The sequence below is a fragment of the Lissotriton vulgaris genome, chromosome 6 (genome assembly GCF_964263255.1).
Source record: "Lissotriton vulgaris chromosome 6, aLisVul1.2, whole genome shotgun sequence".
Lineage (NCBI taxonomy): Eukaryota > Metazoa > Chordata > Amphibia > Caudata > Salamandridae > Lissotriton > Lissotriton vulgaris.
In genome coordinates, this window is record NC_141694.1 from 929,242,987 (window position 1) to 929,268,089 (window position 25,103).

Here is a 25,103-nt window from a genome sequence, read left to right on the forward strand (position 1 = left end):
AGTTGCAATTTGAACAACGCAAGCCCCTTGGGTTTAAACGTGAGGATCAGGAGATGCCGGGTGCAGACGCACCTTCCCAGGAGGCAGAGCTCGGGGGAGACCTGTGCCAAATCCTCACAGCAATGCAAGCTACTCTAACTGCGTTTGATGGGAAATTAGATGTTCTGACATATTGCAACAAAAGAATGTCGGAGGGACTAGATAAACATGTAGAGCACAGGATGTCCGACACAGAGGACTCCCAAAAAACAACTACGGAGAATCAGAAAAAGATGGAGAAAGCACTTGCATTGCTACCGGCCGAAGCCAACGACTTGGAGGCGCAGCGCCAGCGCAACAACCTCAGAATAACCGGAACTGCTGAAACCACGAACACAGGTAATATGGAGCGATTTATAGAAAAGCTACTTGTGGACTTGTTAGGGAGAGAAGCCTTCACCAAAATATTTAAAGTCGAGAGAGCACATAGATTACTTGCACCACAGCCACCTACTGGTGCAAGGCCGTGTCCCATCATAACGAGGATTCTCAACTATAGAGACCGAAATGCAGCACTGAGTCTTTCCAGCCAATCGCAGACCCTCAGATATGAGGGTGCAGAGATCTCTATATACCGGGATTTCACGGTACAGGTCCCAGAGGCGCGAACGAAATTCCTGCCAATGAAAAGGAAGCACCAAGAAATGAACATCGCATACGCTATGCTCTATCCTGCTCGTCTAAAGATTACGGTAGATCGAAAATTTTAGGAGACCCCAAAACCCTACAGCAGTTCGTGCAGCAGCGAGAGAGAACAAGCACCTGGCAAAAATACCCCAGAGAGGAAGCAGACGAACGAGACCATAATTGAGACCCCACTTAACAATATATAGTGAAACCCGGCCTCACAATCAGACGTGACTAAAACATATAATTGGGAAAATCACGCCCTGGCTGAAGGAAAATGCACCCAGGTGTCTACGAGGAACCGTGACCCCTGGCACAATGTCCCATTTATCGCAGATCCCAAGACATAAGAAGGGATCCAATATTGCAAAGTAAAACACCTAAGGTCCTCCTAACGGACATTATATTATTGGCGCACCAAAGATAGCAGACGGTCGTCCTGCAATTGCCACACAGTGGGGGTTACCAGCGGCCCGCTTCCCCTCCCATATGTGACCCTCACTGTTTCTAAAGTGATTGGGGGAAGTCAGGCAGTTGGGAAATTTAGGTTACGAGAAGGGATTGTCTTCGACCCAATTGGCGTGTTGGAGTGGGTACAAATTCTGGTTGGAAAAAGCTGCTATTGGCACTAACCGACCCAGCATGACTGACTTACTGCTAGAGACTGAACACTGTGTTCCCCCGCACATCCTGAGATGCGATATTAGACTGCCCTATGACTCAAACTCTTAGACCTCTGACTCTACTCATGTGGAACATCAGGGGGATTAAACAACCAGTGTGAGACTAGACAGTTACTGGCCTATCTCGACCGCCATGAGGTGGAAGTAGCCTGTCTTCACGAAACACACCTCACAAATCACACAGCTCTAAATGTAAGTACCAGATGGGTGTCAGACGTATAGCATCCTCCTATTCAACATTCACTCGCGGTGTATTACTGATGGTAATTTAAAAACAATTTAATTTTTTTAAAGCACCGCATTCACATTATAACAAACAATCACGGACACCGAAGGCTGGTATGTTACAGTACATGGGAACTTTAGCGGCATAGTACTGGCATTAATAAATGTCTATGGACCAAACACTAACGATTCAGCAATTTATACACAGATATTGGCGCAACTACACAAGCTGACACCGACTAGGTAGAGTGGGGCAGTGATTTCAATACATGCATTGACCAGACAGTGGACAGATCGACAAGTATTGATAGAAATGGCAACCAGGCAGCCAAGTTAATTACGGATGGTATAGAGGAAGGAAACCTAATTGATCTATGGAGGCTGAGAAAGTCAGAGGGACAGGAGGGCACCGATTCCTCATCTACACATAACTCATGGCCAAGGATAGGTTATTGGTTAGCAACCGGAGGGGGTCAGCCCCTGGACTGAGACGGTAGAACCACATGCCAAAGACATTATCCAACCACGCCTCCGTCAGCCTTGTGTTGAGACTGCCAGTGGCGTCACTAGGGGGGTGCGGGGGGTGCGGACCGCACCGGGTGTCACCCTATCTGGGGTGACACCAATCTAGCTGCCTCATCCCTCCTGGCTGGCCGCGCTACTACTGCTAGTGCAGTGCATGCAGTGCTAATCATCAGACAGACTCAGCGCACCGCGGCACCGCCAGCAGCACAACGCACCGCGGCGCGCGCCAAGAGAGATACTGTGATTGATGATCCCATTCGGGATCGATCGTCATTGCCTGGGCTGTTGGTGCGATGCGAACGCGGGATGCGTGCGGCGCGGCCGCGGCGTTCACTAGTTCGCCGCGTACCCAGGCCAGCAGAGCAGTTAAGTTAAGTTTACTTTGGGTCCCAGGGCCGTCAATCTAATTTGTGCACCAATGACGGCCCTGGGACAGCCCCCGCGCACTGTGCGCACCTGCTGCCTGCTCCCTCTCTGACGCGTCACAGCGGCGGTCACGCGCCCGTCACGCGCAGTGGTGCTGCAGCCTGGTCACGACTCGTGACTCACGAGAATAAACAATTAATTACCGACCGACGAGTCCGACGACATCAGAGAGACCACCTGGCACCATAATCTTTTTGTTGTTGATCGATTCGCGATCGCCGTCGTCGTGGTCTCGTAGTCGTCTCTCCAGTCTCCCCTGGGCCTTCAAAATTTGGAACGGTGAGAGAGAGATTGAGAGAAATAATATTTATTTATAGTACTACTCCGACAATGCATGAACTTATTACTAAGTTAAAAATGTGGCAGTGCAGTGGCACACAAATGATTATAGTTTATTTATAATTTATTACAGTAGTACTACTCCGACTGTTACCAGTCTACAGCACCCTTGGCTATAGTGGCATGAACTGGTACCACCATTAACTGCCTATGTGTTACCTAAACTCTTAAACTGTTTTGCGACCAAATTCTAGAAAATCCACACAAGTTACAGAGCAAAATAGTTGTACAATGTGAGCTGGAACTTGACTACCCTTGGACTCGCCAGGAGTGCTGGTCATTAAGCGATTGGGATCCATTAGGCATACGTAGGTCAGGCTCGAGGTTGGACCCGGCCGGGTCACATTGCATGTCTATTGCGGTATTTCAGGGTGTTACACAAATTCAGGTGCTTCATGCTCCGCTAACAGCTCCCCAAGGAAGAACAGGTGGTGCTTGGAGATTCTGCCGGCCTCTCTGATGGTAGTGATTGAACTGGAAACCCAAGGCATATTCTTCCTTAGTCCAAGACTGGCATTTCTTCACCGAAGCCTGCCAAAGACCTTTGAGACCATCTACTTTGATGGACCCTCTACTTTCTTTGCCAGTGAGCCCAAAGCTCTTGGCTTGTTTTACGTAAATTTGAGTCTTGTTTTCAATTTGTTAACTTTTTTTATGTGTCTTCGTCTTATTATCGCCAGGCTCTGCAACACTCACTCGACAGACAGTGCATGAACTTACTAAGTTAAAAATGTGGCAGTGCAGTGGCACACAAATGATCATGCTTTTTTTCTTTTTACTGTAAATTACTGGCACAATGACAAACGAACGTGCAGCCCGTGCACCAGGCTAAAGCTTTCAATTCTAACCTTCCTTAGTTGGGCTGCGGGGCGGGCAGACAGTCACGAAAGAAAGGCCCTGGCCCCCCACCACACCTCATAATCAATCATTGATGTCTCCCCTAAGTGCGACTTGTGAATGCTAGTGATAATTGAAAACACGGTCAAGTCACAAAACAAGGTCTCATCACCTAGTAATCAGCGCAGGGCTCTGAAAGAGATTATCCTTTTTAATCAACACCCTTGATGTGGTGGACATGAAAATGTCTTAGGCGCCCGCGCCAAGATGCAGCCAGGCTGGCAGTGGCATGGGGAAGAACTGACACAAAAGATGAACTTTCTTCTTAGCATTAGGCTAGGGCCTTCTGTGCTGCCCACTTCCTCCCAAGTCCAACAATTGCAGCCATGTCGAGACTGTTGTTCTGGAAGGGTGCAACTCATGATGTATAGGAAGTGCTTTCTTGCTGTAGTGTACCCTGCCAGCCGGTCAGAGTTACTACCAAACACCAGGAGCGGGGCCTGCCGCCTGCATGCTAATTGTCAAGATCTCCAGTCCCTCCCCACCCTTTCTTAAGTCGTTATAGGGGTGGGGGGTTCACTTCAGACAGTATCACAGGCACCACCCTACTATGACACACGCTAGAGTGGGGTACCTTACCATCCCAGCCCCACAAGGTCTCGAGTCGGGCCACTCGAAAAGCTGTAACCATTGAAGCCCACCTTTCAGCCACCATCAAGCGCCACTGGCACTGCATGCCACCCTGTACAGGGCGGCCGACCCTGAAGCTGGAGAGCCGGGTTGCTTTCTAGGCAGGGAGGCCCAACACACGTAGCTGCATTCTGGCCAAAATGGTCACCCCTGTGCCTAAACATGAAGGAGCCCCCCTGTAATATCTAGGTGAAGAAACAACTCTCTCCCCCATCTGTACTTGATCGATCCCTTCAATCGCTGTGAATACAATGTTGTGCAGAATCCAGAATTATTCCATACAACCGGTATTCGCACATTCTATGGGTTTATAATGGTAAACGGAGGGTGTTCTTTCCACAGTGCTCATTGTGTCTCTTTTGTAAAGCAGTACAGATGTCTAAGGTGGTTATTTAGACAGACCGTGTTCTGTCTGTATGTACAGTGGGCGTTTTGTTTCACAAAAGGTGTAACCCATGCTCCTTCTAGCACAATAGGAATGCAGGCACATCTCATGGTGTGCCCAATGGCAATCGGGGTGATGCTCTACAGAAAGACTATCAGATTTTGTGCACTTGATCCTCTTCAGATTAACACAGTGGGTGTGTGGACAAATCTACCTGGGTGGGAATATAATGATGCTCTCCAGTTGACAAAAAGGGCACCTTGGCATATCTTTCGAGTGAGTGTTGCCGGGGACTGCGCAGTAATGGCATTTTGTTTGCTTTGATACTTGCACAAGTGCCACCATTGCCTACGAACGTAACGTTTGTTCTTGTGCTTGAGTGTATACCATATATTGCAGTATCATACCTCTTCTAATTGTACTTTGTTTTCTCTTGAGCATACTTCACTTTAAAATAGTTTATTGGGATTAGACTGTAGACACCTGGTGCAGAGATCTTTGTTTACCCAACAAATTCCAAATCATTGTAGCTGTAAGATAACTTTAGTGGTGAATACACTTGCTGGCAAGATCTGTGTGCTGTGTAGTTACAGGCCGGCCTGACTCAGACAAAGTATAAAGAGACAGAGTTAATGTGATGTCCCAGCTGCAAAGTGAAGCATGCACCATGCAGGTCACAGATTTGTATTTTACGTAGGAAGCTCAGTGAGTTACTGCTTTCATTGCAGACTTTCTTGAGTGAGATAGGTCTCAGGTTACCATCCTTGTAATATACCTGCTTAATGAATTATGAACCATCTTTAAGGCATTGCATGCTAACTGCAAGGTATAAGTTTAGAAACAGTGCTTTTTGCTCAGTATTTTATTATTCAAATTTTTCACAAAAGTGTTCCTTTAGTAAGAAAGACGCATTAGTAACTGCTTTTATACATTGTTATTAGTTTAATTACTCGTGTAGATAATGCATCTGGCATTCAGACAGTGGATGTGAAGCTCTTACATTCAGGGATTGGAAAATTCAAAACCTGCCTTCAGTCATAGTTTATCTTTTAAGCACTTGTAACCTGCACACGTCACTTTTTCCTCCTGTAATGCACCATTTGCAACCTCATGTATTTTGTTTGCTCACAATTGTCACTTTTGCCTCTTGTAACTTAACGTTTGCTTTTGTAATTTGTTCACTTGTAATTTTCTCCTCATGTTTCATTACTGTTCCTATTTTGAAGCGCTCTGACGCCTTTGGGTAAAGTCTGCGCTATATAAAAACGCATAAATAAATTGAAGACCAGAAGACCCTGTCCGGCCCTGCCCTTCCAGCCTCCTAGGCTAGTCCTGACCCGGGCGGTGCATTGTGCTTGTAGTTGCACACGGCCGGCTGCATGATTGGGAGCACGCCAGGCCTTTCCTTGAACTCGTCATTTCACTTGCAGGTGGTTCACTTCACAGTTAGTTCACTTCATACGTATACTATGAAGTGAACTGCTTTGGCTGAAATATGCCTGCTTTGCTGGCGGTCTTCATCCTGCTGCCTTATTGTCCATCCTGGCAGTGGCAGCTTTTATGTCCCTGTGCTTTTGGCTGTGGATTTGTGTTTCTGCTGACTTGTGATTTGTTATTTTGGTCATTCCCTCGGTTGGGGCCCTGCTTCCCTGGGTACACTGGCTGTGCCATTTCTCTTTTGGGTTTCTGGTCTGTTGGAGGTAGAATCGGCGTTATGGGGTTACCAGTTAGAAAATAGAGCATTCATGCTGCCCCTTTTAAGTGCCCACAAAGAGAAGAGAGGTACCAGATTTTAAAGTGAAAGAGACAGTCAATCACGAGATGAAAATATGGTTCTGTGATTCCATCACATGCCGCAGTAAAGAGAAACTGTATGAACATATATATATTTGCCATCTGTGTCCACTGGCGGACTCGGAGCGGAGGAGGTCCATGCGGTAAGTCATGAGGGGGTGACACCATGAGTTACCCGCACCGGGTGACACCAACCCTAGTGACGCCACTGGAGACTGCCCACACATACCCCAACAATTTGCATGACACTTCCTGACAGCAGCAATGTTAGACCAGGTTTTTAAGGCTGGCATAAGACAGGCCATTGTAGAGTATTTTGAACACAATACAGGAACAGTGGTAAGTGTGCATAAGTTATGGGAGGCCTTTAAGGCAACGCTGCGAGGACTATGTATTGATAAACATACTGGTATACAACGCGACATCCGCCAACAACACACTAAGTTGGAAAATGATATTGAGGCATTGGAGCGGGAACCCGCATAAACCCCAGACACCGCACTACTAGCTGTCTTTAGAAACAAAATGACCACTTATCAGGAATTTGCAGAAAGGAAAGTAATATTACTCTAAAGCAGGCATAGAGCATGAAGGTAACAATGAGGGCGGCTGACCTGGTCGCTAGTTTGTGGCACGGCTACAGTCATCTCGAATCCCCACACAAATAGTGCAGATAACTTATACACAAGGCAGGACATGGCACACAGTCTATAATAGGGGTATTAACAGAATATTATGCAAATCTGTACGGCCTACCAGGCAAATTTTATAAGAAATTTAGTGAATTACTGATCCCTCACCTGCTCATGATGTACACAGAAGCCTACAAAAGAGGAGTGCTCCCCCTAACTCCGAGAGGCTCTTTTAATAACATTACTTAAGCCAGAGAAGAAGCCAGACCACTGTGATTCTTACAGGTCTCTTTCACTTAAAAACACTCATGCCAAAATTCTACCTATTAGATTATAACTTTTAATGCAACACCTAGCACTAACTGATCAATCAGGATTAATTCTAACTCGCTCGTCAACTCATAACCTATGCACAATTTTTGCACTATACCACCAACAGGATCCTGATCTGCCTGCAGCTGCTGCGGAGGATGCTTGTTTCTGGTACAGGGAGGACCTGGCTGGGTAGTTCGGTCTGGACTGTTCCCAGGAAGCACAGGGTCAAGACTGATTTGCATAAGGCTGGGTCCCCACTGGGGTGGCGTAGTGGGCAAAAGAACGATGGATTTAACCCATATCTTTTGACTGGGGGAGAATGTTTGCATTGTCAGCATTCAGTGCATCATTTGTTTGCTGCAACGTTCTTTCGGATGTGGCCAAAGAATTTGACTCAATGGAGTGAGAATTCATGATTGCAGTCCTCCGCAAAATATAGTTCCTGCAAACCTTTCGTCGCTGGATTCTGTTGCTATATACTGAACTGGTTGCCAGAATTTGTATTAATTGCAAAACAGCAGAACCGTTGCGTATTCACAGAGGAAGCCGACATGGGTTCCCTCTGTCCCCATTATTGTTTACATTAGCCCTTGAGCCAATAGCATGAAAAATACGTCAACAGAATGCGATGCAGCGCTCCAGTTTTGATTACTGCCCATCAGCATCTCATTATATGCAGATGACATGGCATTATATGTCCGACACCCAGCAGACAACTTAAACCCACCAATATGAGAATTCACTTGCTTCGAATAATAATCCGGACTAAGTATAAACTGGTCTAAATCAGTAGTAATCCTGTTGACGCCGTGCACAAAGCAGTTTCCGCTGGATTTTCTGTCCGACGACTGAAGTTTTTGTTGCACTCACACCTAACTGCAACCTACGTATTAGTCACTTGAAATGCTTGCAGTAAACCTATTCAACACCGGCACAACTACATAAGTATGGCTTATTGGGGGGATGACAAATATGTGCGATGTGGAGCCACCCAAGCAGATTTTTAACATGTTGCAGAGATACTGGGAGGAGGGGACGTATAAATTGGGAATTATACTATCAGAACCAATTGCAAATACCCCACAGATTTGTTTATTAGGCCGGATTAAAACACAAAAATTACCCAACCACAAATAACTGCCCATAGCCTTTTTACTGGCCCAACAACACATTGCTATGAAATGGGGCAGCAAACTAGCACCATTCGCGGAGAACTGGATAACAGACATGATATATTGTAAGGAACAGTTAGAAATATATGAGGAGGAGCTACTAGTGACCTTTGGAGTCCATTGGTGCAATACCTGCGGACACAATGTGATGGACAACCACAGGGTGGTGATGGTAAAGACAATTACAGAATTAACTCCATTATGTGATGAGACCATGGATGCCATAATACTCTGTAATGTGCTGTAAAAGGTGGGAATGATCAGTCATGCAAATATCTAAGGTTAATGTGCTGATAATTATATGGTTGTATTGTATACCTCACTATCAATAAAATTATAAATACATTTTGGTTTTTACTTGCGGGGACAAGATTCTCTCTAACAGCATGGTATGCTGTAGTAACATCTGGTGAGAATAGCCTTGGTGGCGGTGGCTGTTATATGTCCAAGGTGATCTAGGTGGTAGTGGTAGTGGTAGTGATAGTGATAAAGTGGCCTGCTTGGGTGCAGCAGGTGAGAGTAGGGCTGTAGGAGCTGCTACTTGATCATTGCGTTTTTTTTAAGGGACTCTGTGCTATCATGCTTCATACTGGAGTTCCTTCTCAAAAGCAAGTCTCCTTTTCTTTGGGAGAGTGGAAACATGGAAACTATCCTTGGCTGAGGAGGGTTCGCTGAAATCCTGCTGGTCTCCGGATGGATAAAAAATGCTTCTGTCTGGTGCCGAGATACTCTGCCAGTCTCTTGACAGATGGGAGCTATAAAAGGTTTCCAAGGTAAACACCAGGGGTGGGGTAGTGGGAATGTTTCAGCTTCAATTTCAGATGCAGTGTTTTCCGCTTCGACGGCTAAGGCTTGGTGCCCTTTGGCTGAGAAGGCATCCAGGTAGGGTGAGAATGTCAAGGTTCCAAAGCTTTATCTTGGCTCCGGCCAGAGCCCATGGGCGGAAGTTGACCGGTACCTGGTTCGAGGCTCGATGCTAGATTCCCTGGTATGCTCACTGCTCTACTTAAATGTAGGGCTGTTTCTGAGATTGTGTCTTTATCCTACGGCTTAGGGGTAGTAGTCACAAACACTGGAAAAAAACACAACCTAAATGTGGAATTGCTACACATACGCATTGGGAGAAGTCACTTCACATCCTGTGTCTTGAGGCTTCTTTGAAGAAAAAGAACTTGTAATGCTGAGCACCATACTAGATTATCCTAGTATACCTTAGCAATTTGTTTTACTTAGCATGGTTGCTAATGCTGGATCGATTCAATATTTAAGAATCACTTCTAAATTTCTTATAGCAACCAGAACAGTTTTCTGCAAAGGTACACATTCTGTGAGTCTACTGTTCTCAAGTTGCTTTAATATTATTTTGTAACCGACCATATTGTGATCAGTGAACATAGTAACTCACAGACAAAGCCTCATTAGACCAACCATAAAGCAACCAGATGGAAAATGAACTTAGACAAATTGATTGATGAATATGTTGTACAAAAGAACTCTAACATAACAATCCATAAGATGATTTGCCCCTATTTGCGAACTCATAAATGTTCTGGTTTCGAAGAAAGGTGTTTCTCTTGATTTTTAATGAATGTAAAAAAATGGTTAATCTACTCAGCAAGAGATGTTACATCTGACACACTGTTCCCAAAACTGTAGAAGCCAGAGTTAAGAGTCTATCTTCTAGTGCAGAAATGTTCAACATAGATCCAACGGGGCAGATCCGTTCCAGATTTTCGACATATTCACATACAAAAATTACATTCATTCAAGGAACCCACACAGGACAAATGTACACATTTTTCTGGCATGGATTGTTGTACAGTTGATGGAGATTTTTGCATGGGAGAGACCTGTAAAAATAAGCTTACCTAGAGTCCAAAGCCATAGTATAGCCTTGTCCTCCAAATAGTTAAGTGTTCTCTCCTCTGGAATTTGTTTGGCATGGTTTCTGTACTACAGACATATTTTTTCATTTGAGAAATATGCTAAATTAAATCAGTACTTTCATTAATTTTAAACACACCATAATTTAAACGTGAAGTTGATAGGATCAATATACAGTTATCTATAACAAGGGTTGTAATCAGATAAGAACAAAACAGAAATACAAAATAAATTAAAGCCTAAAAGCACTACACAGACAACTTGCACACTATACACATTTTCTATAACATTGAAAGATATTTTGTGTGGGGCCACGAAAGGGGGGCGGGGGAAATGAGTTCTTAGATGCTGTTCTAATACTTAGTCTGGTTTGTGGTTCGGTTTATGAGCCCATTAGATTTGGTCCCTCAGTTTGCTTTGCTCCAACGTAAACATCACCAGCTATTTGTTCCAGAAAAGGACAAACACCTATGCCCACTCTTCACAATAGTATACCTCCGCTGTACCTATACATCAGTTGTGGCATGTAATATTGGCATGACTTCAAAGAAATAACAGCCAGACTGTTTTATATTTGTCACACTGTTAAAGGATCAATGAAAACATGCCATCATGAGGTTTAACAGTTTTCAATCGGAGTGGTGATAAGGAACACTGGAATAGATCGTATTTTCATTTTCCACATTTCAAATCACACAGCAGAAAACAGTTTCCTGGCAGCTGTGGTGCAGCTTTCAATGGTTTTGAAAATGTCTTAATGTTCTGCCTTTCATAAGATTTGTTTTGCTTCAACAGCGGTATACAGAATTATTTGGTTATGATGCCGTGGAAACCGCCAGCTTTTTCAAATGGTCCATAAACACTTGCAGACTGACATCATCTGTCAAAATGGGAGCGCCCGATTCCTGTAATTAGATGGAGGACATGATTGAAATGCAGCGAATAACAAGATGTAAATGCTTACATTATAACATGCAAATCCTGAATAAAACTTTTGAGCAAATTGATTTTTCAAAAAGTAGATCGAGTCTCAGATTCATAGAATAGGGGGTAAGGCACCTCGTTGTAGACCCTATGTGGTTGTGTGGATATATCATGAGTAATCTACATGTTTGGTGGGTGGTGGCTCCCTTGGCTTACACATGGGCTTTGATGGCAGGAGAAAGCCATGGTGAAGTAGATTTGTCCTTACAAGTGTCTCTGTGCTATATTCTATTCCAGTGCTATTCATTTGTGAATTGAGACATTTTTCTGCATTTTCTTTACCTTCCTATTGTTTGTAGTACGTGGGTGTGGCTTGAGCCACTGTCTGTAAACAGCTGTTATCCATAAAATTCAAGAAAGATTTGTTCTTAAAATAAAAAAATAAAAAAAAGCAAACTGGCTTCTGTGAAAGTGGCAGCTTAGGTAACTACATTATTTTCGGGTTACTCTACTTACGCCCTGGTACATTATAGCATAAGTAAACAGGAAAAAAATAGATGTGGATCTTGATGGATGAGTAAACACAGTAACGCTAGCATGGTGTTTCAAAGGTTAAGGGAGGTGAACTAAGTTTGAGACCAACCAAAGGTCGAAATAGAAGCATATCTCCAATAAAACAGGGCATTTGTAATGTGTTACGTCCAAGTCTCACGGACGTACATTTTTTTTAAGGCTTTGCTTAGTTTCTTATTGCAGTTGAGTTTGAAAATCAAGTGAAAGCATCAGTCCGGTATTAGAAGCACTATAAATGAGGACATCTCACAATAATAGCTTTCTAATTAAAGCATACTCAACACCTCCAACTTAATAAAGTTAAAAATTATTATTTAAAGAGGCCATCAGCAGTGCTCCGACACAACGCCATGAGCAGCGCATACTTCTGTATTCACCTCACTTGCATACAGGAGTACAATCAACTGCTCCTTCTAGAGACCACCTTCTTTCCAGACGACTGGAAACATGCTGAGATCAACCCTCTCCTGAAAAAACCCTCAGTGTACCCCATCGACCTCAAGAACTTCAGACCGATCTCCTTACTCCCGTATCCGGCGCAGTCATGGAAAAAGCAGTCAAAAGTCAACTCGCCTCCTTCATAGAAGAAAACAACATCCTCGACTCCTCCCAATCAGGCTTCAGGAAGAATCACAGCACTGAAACCACTATTCTCGCTGCAACAGACGACATCCACTCCCTCCTCGACAGAAGAGAGACTGCGGCCCTCATCCTCCTGGACCTCTCAGTGGCCTTCAATAGAGTTTCACATCGTACCCTAGCCCGCAGACTCCACCATGCAGGAATCCGGAACAAGGACCTCGACTGGATCCACTCATTCCTCTCCGGCAGAACGCAATGGGTCAGGCTCCCTCCTTTCCTCTCGGAACCCACAACAACCACCTGCGGAGTCCCCAAGGATCCTCCATCACCCTCTCACTTTTCAATGTCTACATGGCCCAGTTCACACACATCGTCAGATCCCACGGACTCAACATCAAATCGTTCAGAAGACAGCCAACTCATCCTCTCCCTATACAACAAACCCAACATCTTCAAACACAACCTCCAAGAAGGATTGGAAGCAGTTCCCAGGAGGATGAAGAACAGCTCCCTGTAACTCAACACGGATAAAACCAAAAGTACTCATCCTGGGCCCACACCCCGACGCTTGGAACGACACCTGGTGGCCTCCTGCCCCTGGGAACCCTCCTGCCTCCATGGACCATGCACGCAGCCACAGAATCACCCTGGACTCCCAACTCAAAATGGACCGCTAGATCAACGCCTTCACCTCTTCCTGCTACCACACTCTCCACCTACTCCAAAATACCTTCAACTGGATTCCCCTCAAACACAGGAAAAGTCACCCACGCCCTCCTCAGTAGCAGACTGGACAACAGCAAAGCACTCTACACCAGGATCAAAAAAAACCTTACCCGCTAACTCCAAAATGTCCAGAGCACCGCCACCAGACTAGTCCCAACCTACTGCACCACTCCCACATCAGTCAACGCCTACGGTCACTACACTGTCTCCCCGTCAAGAAGGGAGTTACCTTCAAGCTCATCAGTCACATCTACAAGGCCCTTCACACCACCGGACCTGCCTACATGAACCACTGCCTCTCATTCCATGCACCACAAAGATCCCTCCTCTCAACCTAGCTCTCCCTTGCGATGGTCCAACGCACCAAGGAGATCAGAACAGGAAGCTCCTTCTCCCAGCCAATTAAACAACAGGGGGTGGTGAAGGACAGAGTTTCTGAATTAAGCAGAATACTCTCACCCAGTCAAGAGATCAGGGCTTAATCCAACACCGTTTTTTAGCTCACTGCACCATCCCAGCTCAGAACCTGGCTATATGCAAATTAGTCTGTCCCTGGCCCAGTGCATCATGGGAACAGGGCAAACCAAACTACCAAGCCAATTCCTTCACTGGGAAGGAAACAAGCTACCGGGGACCAATTTCTGGCATTTCAGCCGTCTTCGGCCCGGCTTGCTTGAATCCTGATGGTGCAATGAGCAAGGGACTCACGTCTGAGTATACCCTTCCACGCTTATGGTGGACAAAATAATTAAACAACAGGGGGTGGTGAAGGACAGAGTTTCTGAATTAAGCATAATACTCTCACCCAGTCAAGAGATCAGGGCTTAATCCAACACCGTTTTTTAGCTCACTGCACCATCCCAGCTCAGAACCTGGCTATATGCAAATGAGTCTGTCCCTGGCCCAGTGCATCATGGGAACAGGGCAAACCAAACTACCAAGCCAATTCTTTCACTGGGAAGGAAACAAGCTACCGGGGACCGGTTTCTGGCATTTCAGCCGTCTTCGGCCCGGCTTGCTTGAATCCTGATGGTGCAATGAGCAAGGGAGTGTGCTGGGTATACTCAGACGTGAGTCCCAGGCTCTCCACACCACTGGAGTCAAGCTATCCAGGCTGAATGAAGGCTGATAGCCAGAAACCGGTCCTTGGATGCTTGATTCCGGTCTGGGAAAGACATGGCTTGGTAGTTCGGACTGGACTGTTCCCATGGGGCACAGGGTCAGAGCTGATTTGCATATAGCCAGTGTCTAACCCAGGGTGGTGTGGAGTGCAAAAAAACGATGGATTTAGGCCCAGATCCTTGTACTGGGATGAATGTATGACATTGTTCTACATTCTGTCCATCAACTGTGTTTTTTGCAATTTTCACCCCGAGTGTGCTGGGTATACTCAGACGTGAGTCCCAGGCTCTCCACACCACTGGAGTCAAGCTATCCAGGCTGAATGAAGGCTGATAGCCAGAAACCGGTCCTTGGATGCTTGATTCCGGTCTGGGAAAGACATGGCTTGGTAGTTCGGACTGGACTGTTCCCATGGGGCACAGGGTCAGAGCTGATTTGCATATAGCCAGTGTCTAACCCAGGGTGGTGTGGAGTGCAAAAAAACGATGGATTTAGGCCCAGATCCTTGTACTGGGATGAATGTATGACATTGTTCTACATTCTGTCCATCAACTGTGTTTTTTGCAACCTTCTCCCAGCCAAGGCATGGAACTCCCTCCCTCTCCACCTCCGACAGTCACCAACACTCCCCAAGTTCTTGAAGGACCTCAAGACCTGGCTCTTCGATGAAGCACAGTGAACATCCAGGAGCTGCACCCCCCCCCCCACCCCCACCCGCCCCCCCCCAGCACCTTGAGACCCAGACCCTCTTTGGTGATTAGCTGCGCTATACAAACCCCTGATTGAATCTTTCAAAAAGACTGAGCTTCTGAATCAGACACAATTTTAAATACACTCCTGTTATGAGACAAAAATGAGGGTGTGAAAATGAGACATATATTGCTTCACACAAGAGGTTTAAATTTCATAAGCTATTGCTTAAGCTCTGTGTGTGTAAGACCTATTTTAGTACAACTTTGGTAGCTTAAATATATATATTTCAGTTGCAGCATTAGAGTAAATGCTTACCTGTCCCCATGCATACAGATTATTGTGAGTTTGGGAAGGGTTCACTTTAGAAAGTAGGAACCGGGCCTGCAAAATTAAAAGAAAAAAAATATAGAAATGTATATTTATCAAAGCAGTTTCATGAAAATTTTACATATAAACGCCACAGTCTAATGACTGTGTTAACAAAGGTTTGTTCCATAATGTCAATGTTTCAAAATGTCAGCAACCTTTTCTATTAATGCTGGAATGCTACAGGAAAAGAGACTGGTTTGTGCCATTTGATTTTAAGCTTAGCCTAAACTAGAATAAAGCACACTATTAGGACTTTCAATACCCGGCACCACCAGCTAAATGAAAAAGTTATGTACTAACCTTTGGAATCATCTCCATCTTGTTGTGCAGAACATTTCGAAAGTAGAGAAACTGGGTAAAGGCAGCCTCTAGAGGAAGGGTTCAATAGCTTTGTCTCTCTAACCCACTTGACTTTTGGCTGCATATTGGCACAAACGCCAGAGGCCATTTTGTTGAGCCAACGTCCACACACCAAATGCAATTCATGTAGGGCCAAACTAGGGGGGGGGGGATGAGAGCGAGAGCGAGGTGTGTGTGTTTTTTTTTTACACTAGGCAGGAAAACAATACCTGGGGAAAATTATGAACTACAGTGATTTTATGCTTCCATGTCGACAGAAAGTCTGACAGTAAACTTGCCAATCTGAACCTGTGACATGAGGAAAAAAGACTGGATAGCACAAGTGTGGGTAACACCTTTTTAGTGTTTCAGCACAACTTGTTTCTTGTGTGGACAAGATGGAACTATGTAGCTGTTGTTGTTGCCTCAAGTCGGATGGGTGAACTCTTTCACATTTTTTGATCTTGCGCCAGGAACATCTGTACTATAAGGAATCTGCAGTTGGAAGGGTCCATCATAAATCGCCATTGAAAAGCTAGTTTGTTCTCTTTTACATATTTAAAATAAAATGCACTTAAAATTTGACATTAGGTAAACTTAGGGTTAAAAGTGTGTTTGAAGTCTCCATCACAATGTATTATTTATTCAAGAGTTTTATTTAGCACTGGCTAGACCCGGAGGTATCAGAGCGCATTACAAGAGGTTCCACAAAAATTAAAATAGAAGATTACATCAATTCCAATTAACATCAGATGCTAGACAAACAAATGCAAGATCATAGAAGACGAGATGATTGTAGTATAAAGGGGAACGGGGTAAGGGTAAAGGGATAGTAGGGAGATACGGCAGAGAGACGAAAGGAAAGTCTGTCCAAAGTCCGGCTGGGTAGGTGACGGTCGAGGGGAAGAGCCAAAACCCATCTCCTCTATAGCTATCAGGTAGCTCCACCGGGCATTGGCCAAATAGCTCGGTCTCAATGGGAAAAACAATTAAAGAAACATGGGGGTCAAAGTAAATGGAGCGAAGAGGGGAGGGGGCATGGAAGGAGAGAAAGGGGGGATGGGGGAAGAGACAACAGGGAGAGACGAAATGGTCTGTCTAACGGCCGACTGAGTAGGTGACGACCAAGGAGGAAGTCCACGACCCATCTTCCCTATAGCTAAACCATGTAGCTCCATCGGGCATTCGACAAAATAGTTCAGTCTCAATACATTGAGAGAGGAGAGAAGGAGAGCCAAAAATAGAGGGAGGATGCGGGACAAGACGACGGGCGAGACAAAAGGAAGTCTGGCTGAAGACAGACTGAGTAGGTGACGTCCAAGGAGGGAATCCCCGACCTGTCTCCCCTATAGCTAAACCAGGTAGCTCCATCGGGCATCAGACAAAAAAGCTAGATCTCAAATGACGAGGGAAAATTCACAGATAGACGGGGTGGGGACTAAGGGCCAGGACAGGTGAAAGCAGTGGTCAGCAGCAGGAAAGTGGAGAGGAGTAGAGCGAGAAGGGGTAGGGGGAATGTAGTTTGGCAAGAAGTTCCCATGGATCTGGTGGGTTATAGTGCTCACTGAGTCCCCATTGCGTTGGATATCTGCCATCCGGTGGTGAGATCGGACTTTAGCTGATCGATGGAGGTTTGGATGTCTTGACTCCATTCTCTACGCAATTCCGCTTTAAAGTCTCATAATGAGGACATCAAATGTTCCTTGGTGAGGGCCATATCGGACGTCTCCCTGTCATGATCCGAAGCCCGTTGTTTGTCTGCTAGCGGAAAAAAGCTTGAGACCTTATCTGTCATTCTAGCTATCAGCGGCATAAGGACTGACCCCGCCTGTTCACTTTCGGCTTGGCGTGAAGGGTTTAAACATAGACTTTAATAGTACCTTGACTTGGGGAAGCTCTGCAGTCGCGATTAACCAGGTTCTGCGCGGCCATGGTCACCCTGGAGTGGCTATATGTAGTGAAACCAATAGGGAGCAGACAGTGAATCACATGCGGTGGAGCCCCATCACCAGCTCAGTACAGCGGTGGATGGCGGAGATGAGGTGTGCCCTGGTTCGAGTGAGCAGTCCGGGTGTATTCCAAGTGAGGCTAGTAAAAGCTCCGCGAAACGGGTGCCAGGGCTTCCCATAGGAAGGATGACAGTAGCATTCAAATCCTGCAGTGCTCCCTGTGGCTGTTCGATTTCCTGCCTGGCCTCCAGTCGTCTCCTCTGTGAGCAGTAGAGGAGTCCCTGGTGTCCGCTTCTGAGGCCTAGGGGTTTATTTATTTATTTGTTTATTTGAACTTATAATGCGCAACAGCTACCCGCAGTGGGTTTCCCGGCGCCAGGGATAGACAAAAGAAGAAAAAAGAAGACACAACACAGTGCAATGAGCCAGCTAGAGCGAAAGGACAGATCTACTGAAAGAGCAGGGTCTTAAGTTTTTTCCGAAAGCAAAATAAATCAGTCTCTGATTTCAGGGCGATTGGTAGTGCGTTCCAGGATTTGGGGCCTAGATGGGAGAAGGACCGACCCCCCATCTTTAAAAGTTTAAATCTTGGAGCAACAAAATCGCCATTTGCAGAAGATCTCAGTGTGCGACTGGGTTTATAGGTTTGGACAAGACTCTGTAGATATTTTGGAGCCGAGCCCTGCTTAATTTTAAAAAGATAACACAGGGCTTTGAATTTGATACGGCTCGGGACCCTAAGCCAATGTAGGTCACGAAGAGCCTGTGAGGCCGAAGATCTCCTCGGTACATTACAAAGAAGTCGGGCCGACGAATTTTGCACCACCTGAAGTTTGTTGATAGTTGAAGTGTCGGCACCGAGATAGAGGACATTTCCATAGTCCAGGCGGGAGATTACTAGCGCCTGGTCAACGGTTCTCTGGGTGGCACGGGGCAGCATCCATAGGATTTTCTGGAGCCATCTCAAGGTGGCAAAACAAACGGAGGCCACCTTAGTGGCCTGCTGCCTCATAGAGAGCTTGTCATCTATAAGAAATCCGAGGTTACGAACCACAGAGACCGGCTGGGGGAGGGGTCCCATGTCACTAGGCCAGTGCTGAGGGTTGAGTATGTGCTGCACCTTATTGCCAGGGTCGACTCTGGTTACTTGCAGCGATCGTCATGGGAGGAAATGGCGCCTGTTCTAGTTTTGGCCGCCATCTTAGGGTCAGGCGCGGTGGAGGATCAGGAGAGTCAGCCAGCCGCTTTCCCCCCTTCAAACAGAGCTCTTCAACAATCTCTCGTCCCCGCGCTCACCTCCCCGGGGGCCCTCTGATTATCAGCACTGCGCCGCTCCTTTAGCCTCACGGGAGATGGGAGCCCACTGAAGCGCCACATCGCCTGCTGAGCTCTAAGGCGGACCTCTTACCTCTGTGCTCGGGGCGTCGCAGCGGGTGTCCGGCTGTGTCCGTGGTTGGTGGCAGCGTGACTCCCCAAGGAAAGCTCCTCATAGCCCTCAGTCTTAGGCGATCGAGAAACTGGCGGCCGCCATATTGACCTGCGTCCAGGCCTCCCAGTCAGGGACTCCCCGTAGCTCTCAGGCATGATCTAGACTGCGATCACCAATTAACTTTCTTCTCCAGTCCCTGGGCCATCATAGGATCATTTTCCGTGCAGGTAGGGTGGCGATTTGCGGTGGTTTCAGGTCTGGAGCACCAGCATAGCCCTGGGGCCGTAACATTATCGGAGAAAATGAGTGCCTTCAATGACCAAAAGGGCCGTGCTGTACCACTTATTGCAGTTCACTTGGAAGGTAAGAACAGAATAAGTATGTGACAGTTTCAATTTTGCTGCTTGTTAAAGGAGCAAGTCAGAAGGATGTTTATAAAAGTAAAGATGATATCCATGAGGTAGAACTAGGATTACAAGTTACTTTGCTTCTGCACCTTGAACTGATCTGCAATATCCATATATAGATAAGCTTAACTGACAACCATAAAGAGGGCAAACCAGGTAGCAGGGTAAAAGAAAATAGGAATAAACAAATTAAAAAGAGCACAAACTCTTCCAGAGATAGAACATTTCCATCTTGATGGTACAGTAAGGTCTTTTACATTGAAGTTTTCCATAATTCAAGATGCTTGTGTAGTCTTGCTGCAGGTTAAAATAGCTGACCTGGATGGAGTCCAGTGGGCTATTGTAGAGTGAAGATTATCATCTTCTTGAACAGTTTGAGCTTTATCAGACAGGGCAGCTGGGTGGCAGCTGGTAGATCACTGTCGAGAGTACAAAAAACTGTGAAATTAGTCAGCAAAAATAATCATTTCAGTGGCAGTTGGGCTCTTTGAACCTGCAACTATCAATGCTTTGTCTGTGTGGTGGTGAATAGTTCCAATTAAGGGGTTCTCCACTAGACAAAAATGTCCATGAGGACATAGACAGTCCACTCATAGTCCACAGTAATACATAGGAAGTGTATCCACCTTTACATACTGAAACCTCAGCATGTCAATTACCACTAAAAAAAGGGAACTTACCCCAGGTGACAATGTAAAATCTTATAGGCCTCCTTTACGAAGTGAACGACTAAAGAAAGGGCCAGATGGATAGGTCTAATTTCCAACATAATTAAGTGGTACGATTGTTTGCTCATCTACAACTACCCGTGATCTGTCAGCTGATCTATGAAAGGGCTCAGTCACTACTGACTGAGTGGATAACTGCTTCTTGAAAGATAGTCCTATCATCCAAGTCTCCTAACGCTTCACCAAGGAACTGAGTGAAGGAGTAAGGAGAGTTAGCTTCTTCCCAATTCTCCTTCCTTCCATTATGGTTTAAAGGCGCTTTTGAATCTGTATTATGTGCAGTTGTGTATGTTAGTGGTGACTTGGTCATGTTGTTGAAGTTTGTTGTCAGCATGCTCTAGTGTATTCCTGGCATGTGGTTTTCCCGAGTGGTATACATAGACCTGCAAATAGCGAATATTCCATTACCTAACAATCATATTTAGTGTGCTATCTGTATTCCTACTCAGCTGAGGCTCTTTTTAGGTCTTGGGCCTAGTGTCCGACTGCGTCAGCAGTGGGCGTGGCCCAGAGTCATATTCTCAGGGCTTCTGAAAACATACCTACGAATTCCAGGCTGCTCGTGGTTTTTCGTGCTTTTTTTTGCTACCTGCATTGCTATTGGCCTTCGTGTGCGTGTGCTTTAGAAACAGAACACGCAATAGGCCATAGGCGGTCGAGTAGCTCCGCCTATGGCCTATTGGTGTCTGTTACGCGCACCAGAAGGCCATATATCTTCAATTATCTCGGCCGTCACGGCGGAGATAATTGAAGACAAATGCTGGGCGCTCGTGCAGCACTCACGCGTTGTTTTAAAAAAAAATCAATTTCACGGAGCTCTCCCTGTCAGCGCGTCTTCTCTGTGAACACGCTTTCCCCATCGCGTGCAGCACTCTCGGTTCTTTTCATGCTAGCCTGGTAGTGCCAGGGATCATGGAGAGGAACGGGGGCTTTGCAGCCGAGCTGGGGAGCTCAACCTTCGGGGTCAGGGGCAAGGAGCAGAGGGGGGCGCTGCTGGAGGGGATATTTTCACAAGCAGTACTTAATTGTTTGGAGCACACAGTTGAGCGCATATAGGGGAACTTGTTGAAAGACAGATGGCCCGTAAACTATTGTAGTCGCAGTCTATCCATGCCATGAGTGATATGAATACCTCAGCATTGTCACTTACCTGTAGCGATGAGGCTGTCCGAGTTGCGCATGAATGCACAACAAGTGTGCTATATGAAGTAATACGGACATGAATTATGTCCGTGCGCATGAGAGTGACAGTGAGTACAGAGTGAGTGAGAGAGCGAGCGTCAGTGAGTGGAGAGTGAGTGCGAGAGTGGAGAGTGAGTGCAGAGTGACAGTGAGTGGAGAGTGAGTGCAGAGTGACAGTGAGTGGAGAGTGAGTGCAGAGTGACAGTGAGTGGAGAGTGAGTGCAGAGTGACAGTGAGTGGAGAGTGAGTGCAGAGTGACAGTGAGTGGAGAGCGAGTGCAGAGTGACAGTGAGTGGAGAGCGAGTGCAGAGTGACAGTGAGTGGAGAGCGAGTGCAGAGTGACAGTGATTGGAGAGTGAGCGAGAGTGACAGTGAGTGCAGAGTGTGCGAGAGTGAGTGCAGAGTGTGCGAGAGTGAGAGCAGAGTGTGCGAGAGTGACAGTGAGTGCAGAGTGCGAGAGTGACAGTGAGTGCAGAGTGTGCGAGAGTGACAGTGAGTGCAGAGTGTGCGAGAGTGACAGTGAGTGCAGAGTGTGCGAGAGTGACAGTGAGTGCAGAGTGTGCGAGAGTGACAGTGAGTGCAGAGTGTGCGAGAGTGACAGTGAGTGCAGAGTGTGCGAGAGTGACAGTGAGTGCAGAGTGTGCGAGAGTGACAGTGAGTGCAGAGTGTGCGAGAGTGACAGTGAGTGCAGAGTGAGTGCAGAGTGTGCGAGAGTGACAGTGAGTGCAGAGTGAGTGCAGAGTGTGCGAGAGTGACAGTGAGTGCAGAGCGAGTGCAGAGCCAGAGCGAGTGCAGAGCGTGTGCAGAGCGAGAGCGAGTGCAGAGCGAGAGCGAGTGCAGAGCGAGAGCGAGTGCAGAGCAAGAGCGAGAGCCAGAGCGAGTGCAGAGCGAGAGCGAGTGCAGAGCGAGAGCAGAGCGAGAGCAGAGCGAGAGCGAGTGCAGAGCGAGAGCGAGTGCAGAGCGAGAGCAGAGCGAGTGCAGAGCGAGAGCAGAGCGAGAGCGAGAGCAGAGCGAGTGCAGAGCGAGAGCGAGAGCAGAGCGAGAGCGAGAGCAGAGCGAGAGCGAGTGCAGAGCGAGAGCGAGTGCAGAGCGAGAGCGAGTGCAGAGCGAGAGCGAGTGCAGAGCGAGAGCGAGTGCAGAGCGAGTGCAGAGCGAGTGCAGAGCGAGAGCGAGTGCAGAGCGAGAGCGAGTGCAGAGCGAGAGCGAGTGCAGAGCGAGAGCGAGTGCAGAGCGAGAGCAGAGCGAGTGCAGAGCGAGAGCGAGTGCAGAGCGAGAGCGAGTGCAGAGCGAGAGCGAGTGCAGAGCGAGAGCGAGTGCAGAGCGAGAGCGAGTGCAGAGCGAGAGCGAGTGCAGAGCGAGAGCGAGTGCAGAGCGAGAGCAGAGCGAGTGCAGAGCGAGTGCAGAGCGAGTGCAGAGCGAGAGCGAGTGCAGAGCGAGAGCGAGTGCAGAGCGAGAGCAGAATGCCTGCAGAGTGAGAGTGAGTGCGCAGGGTACGAACATTCGAACTAAGTCCACCACAGATAAGACCACACACACACACACAAGAACACACACACACACAAGACCACACACACACACACACACACACACACACACACACACACCACACACACGACCACACACACAGACACAAGAACGACCACACACACACACGCAACCACACACACCACCACACATACACACACACACACCACCAGCCGTCACTGCACACTTTCACCAGGCACAAACACCACCAGCCGTCAGTGCAGGCTTTCACCAGGCACACACACCTCAAGCCGTCTGTGCACTCTTTTACCAGGCACACACACCACCAGCCATCAGTGCACGCTTCAACCAGGAACATACACCCGCAGCCGGCAGTGCACGCTTCCACCAAGCACACACACCACCAGCCATCAGTGCACAATTTCCACAGGCACATACACCACCAGCCATCAGTGCACACATCAATTGTTAACGCATCCACAATTAACTATTGTAGCAATCGCAGTATGGTGCACTTTACTTTTAAACATTCATCTAAAGCGCAGCATGCCATCATTGCTACAATTCCTATCCAACCCACATAATTCCGCTACACACAACGTGCATACACTCCATAACAGATGGCTAAAAGACATTGCCATTTACAATGCCATTAGCTCTAACTCAAATAAATCTGAGACCTATTGCATTTCTAATGCTTGTTGTTTCTGTAATGAAACATGTTGCTATGAAGTTTGGGAGAGTTGGATATTTGGTTGATCTCATAGTTCTTTATATAATCCAACAAGTCTGACTCCAAAGAATTGATGTTGACCTAGATCAAGACATTGCACGTTTCATGTATGGAGCAGAGTAGGGACTGAGACGCGAGTACCTTTTTCAAAATGCCAATGTTTGGCCTGAGGGGAAATCAGATCTTTGGGATAAAAAACATACCTAAATAAGTAGCAGGCTGCGCGTAGCTTGCCACAAGAAAGCTGCAAAAAAATAAATGAATATACAGCTGGGGAGAATGGAGATACCTGGTTTGGCATACTGCCACTACTAAATTGCAGGGATATAGGGAGCCATCAATGGCAATGTTTATACTTTGACAAAGGGAAGCCTCTCCCAAATATACCATGGAGCAAGTGCAGACAGCTCCTATAGGATACCCATGGGGACAACATCAAACGTTGGTGGGCCTGGGCCACGGCAGGTAAGTTTAGTCTAAATGTGGGTTATTTCAACCCAGAACATCAGACATCGCATGGATACCACAATAAAGGTCAGCCAAGAATGTCCAATCATAATCTTTTCTCGGACCTTTTATAGCTGCGTGCGATTGTCCAGAACTGAATAATCCTCCAATCAGTGTTTTATATGCTTAATCCTGTTTGCAGCCAATTTTCCTGTTTTTTTGTTTTCTTAGTAATCCAATCAAGGAAGAAATGAGATTCTCAACCCTCACCTTTGTTGCATGAGCAAGTGGTAAGTCTCTCCACAAAGCAGGTGCACCAACATTAAATTAATCTTGCACCGTCACCCATTGCCTGGTCCAAGGCCCAACTAGTGGAACACTAACATCATGAAAGCAGATGGCTGAGCATCTCAGAAGCCTCCCATATTACTGTAGCAGATGGGCTGCTTCACGTGTCAAAGACCAATGAAAACAACACTAACCTTGTATTCAGGCCACTCTGAACCCAGTGATTTTGACAAGTGCTTCCTATCCACTATTTCTCACCTTGAAAGCAAACCTCCCTCACGGTATAGGTCAACTCATAGTCTTGCATGACTACTAAGATCTTATCCCCTACACAGCAGCACGCATACGCTGCTGATAATGCAGCCTCCTCTACTACCAGGATTCACCATCATCATTCACCAGTAGCTTTCCACTAATGTGATGTCCAAATAAACTTTGCATCATCCTTTCATATAATCTACATCAAATTCTCTGTCAAAGCTTTGTATCAGAGCCTCAGCTACTAATCCCTAGTGTCAGCCATGTGGATACAGATCAACTCAACCTCCACATCT

At 46.6% G+C, this 25,103-nt stretch overlaps 1 protein-coding gene across 1 annotated transcript in view; it reads right to left on the reverse strand.

Annotated features, from left to right (window-relative positions):
* Nucleotides 1–10,028: 10,028 nt before the first annotated feature.
* Nucleotides 10,029–25,103, reverse strand: part of SEC23B (SEC23 homolog B, COPII component) — an 89,717-nt gene continuing 74,642 nt past the window's right edge. The window contains exons 19-20 of the mRNA XM_086926912.1: nt 15,509–15,574; nt 10,029–11,478 (exon numbers count right to left, since the gene is read on the reverse strand). Of these exons, the coding sequence (XP_086783038.1) occupies nt 11,389–11,478; nt 15,509–15,574 (156 nt within the window). The 3' untranslated portion in view covers nt 10,029–11,388. The remainder of the gene's footprint in view (nt 11,479–15,508; nt 15,575–25,103) is intronic.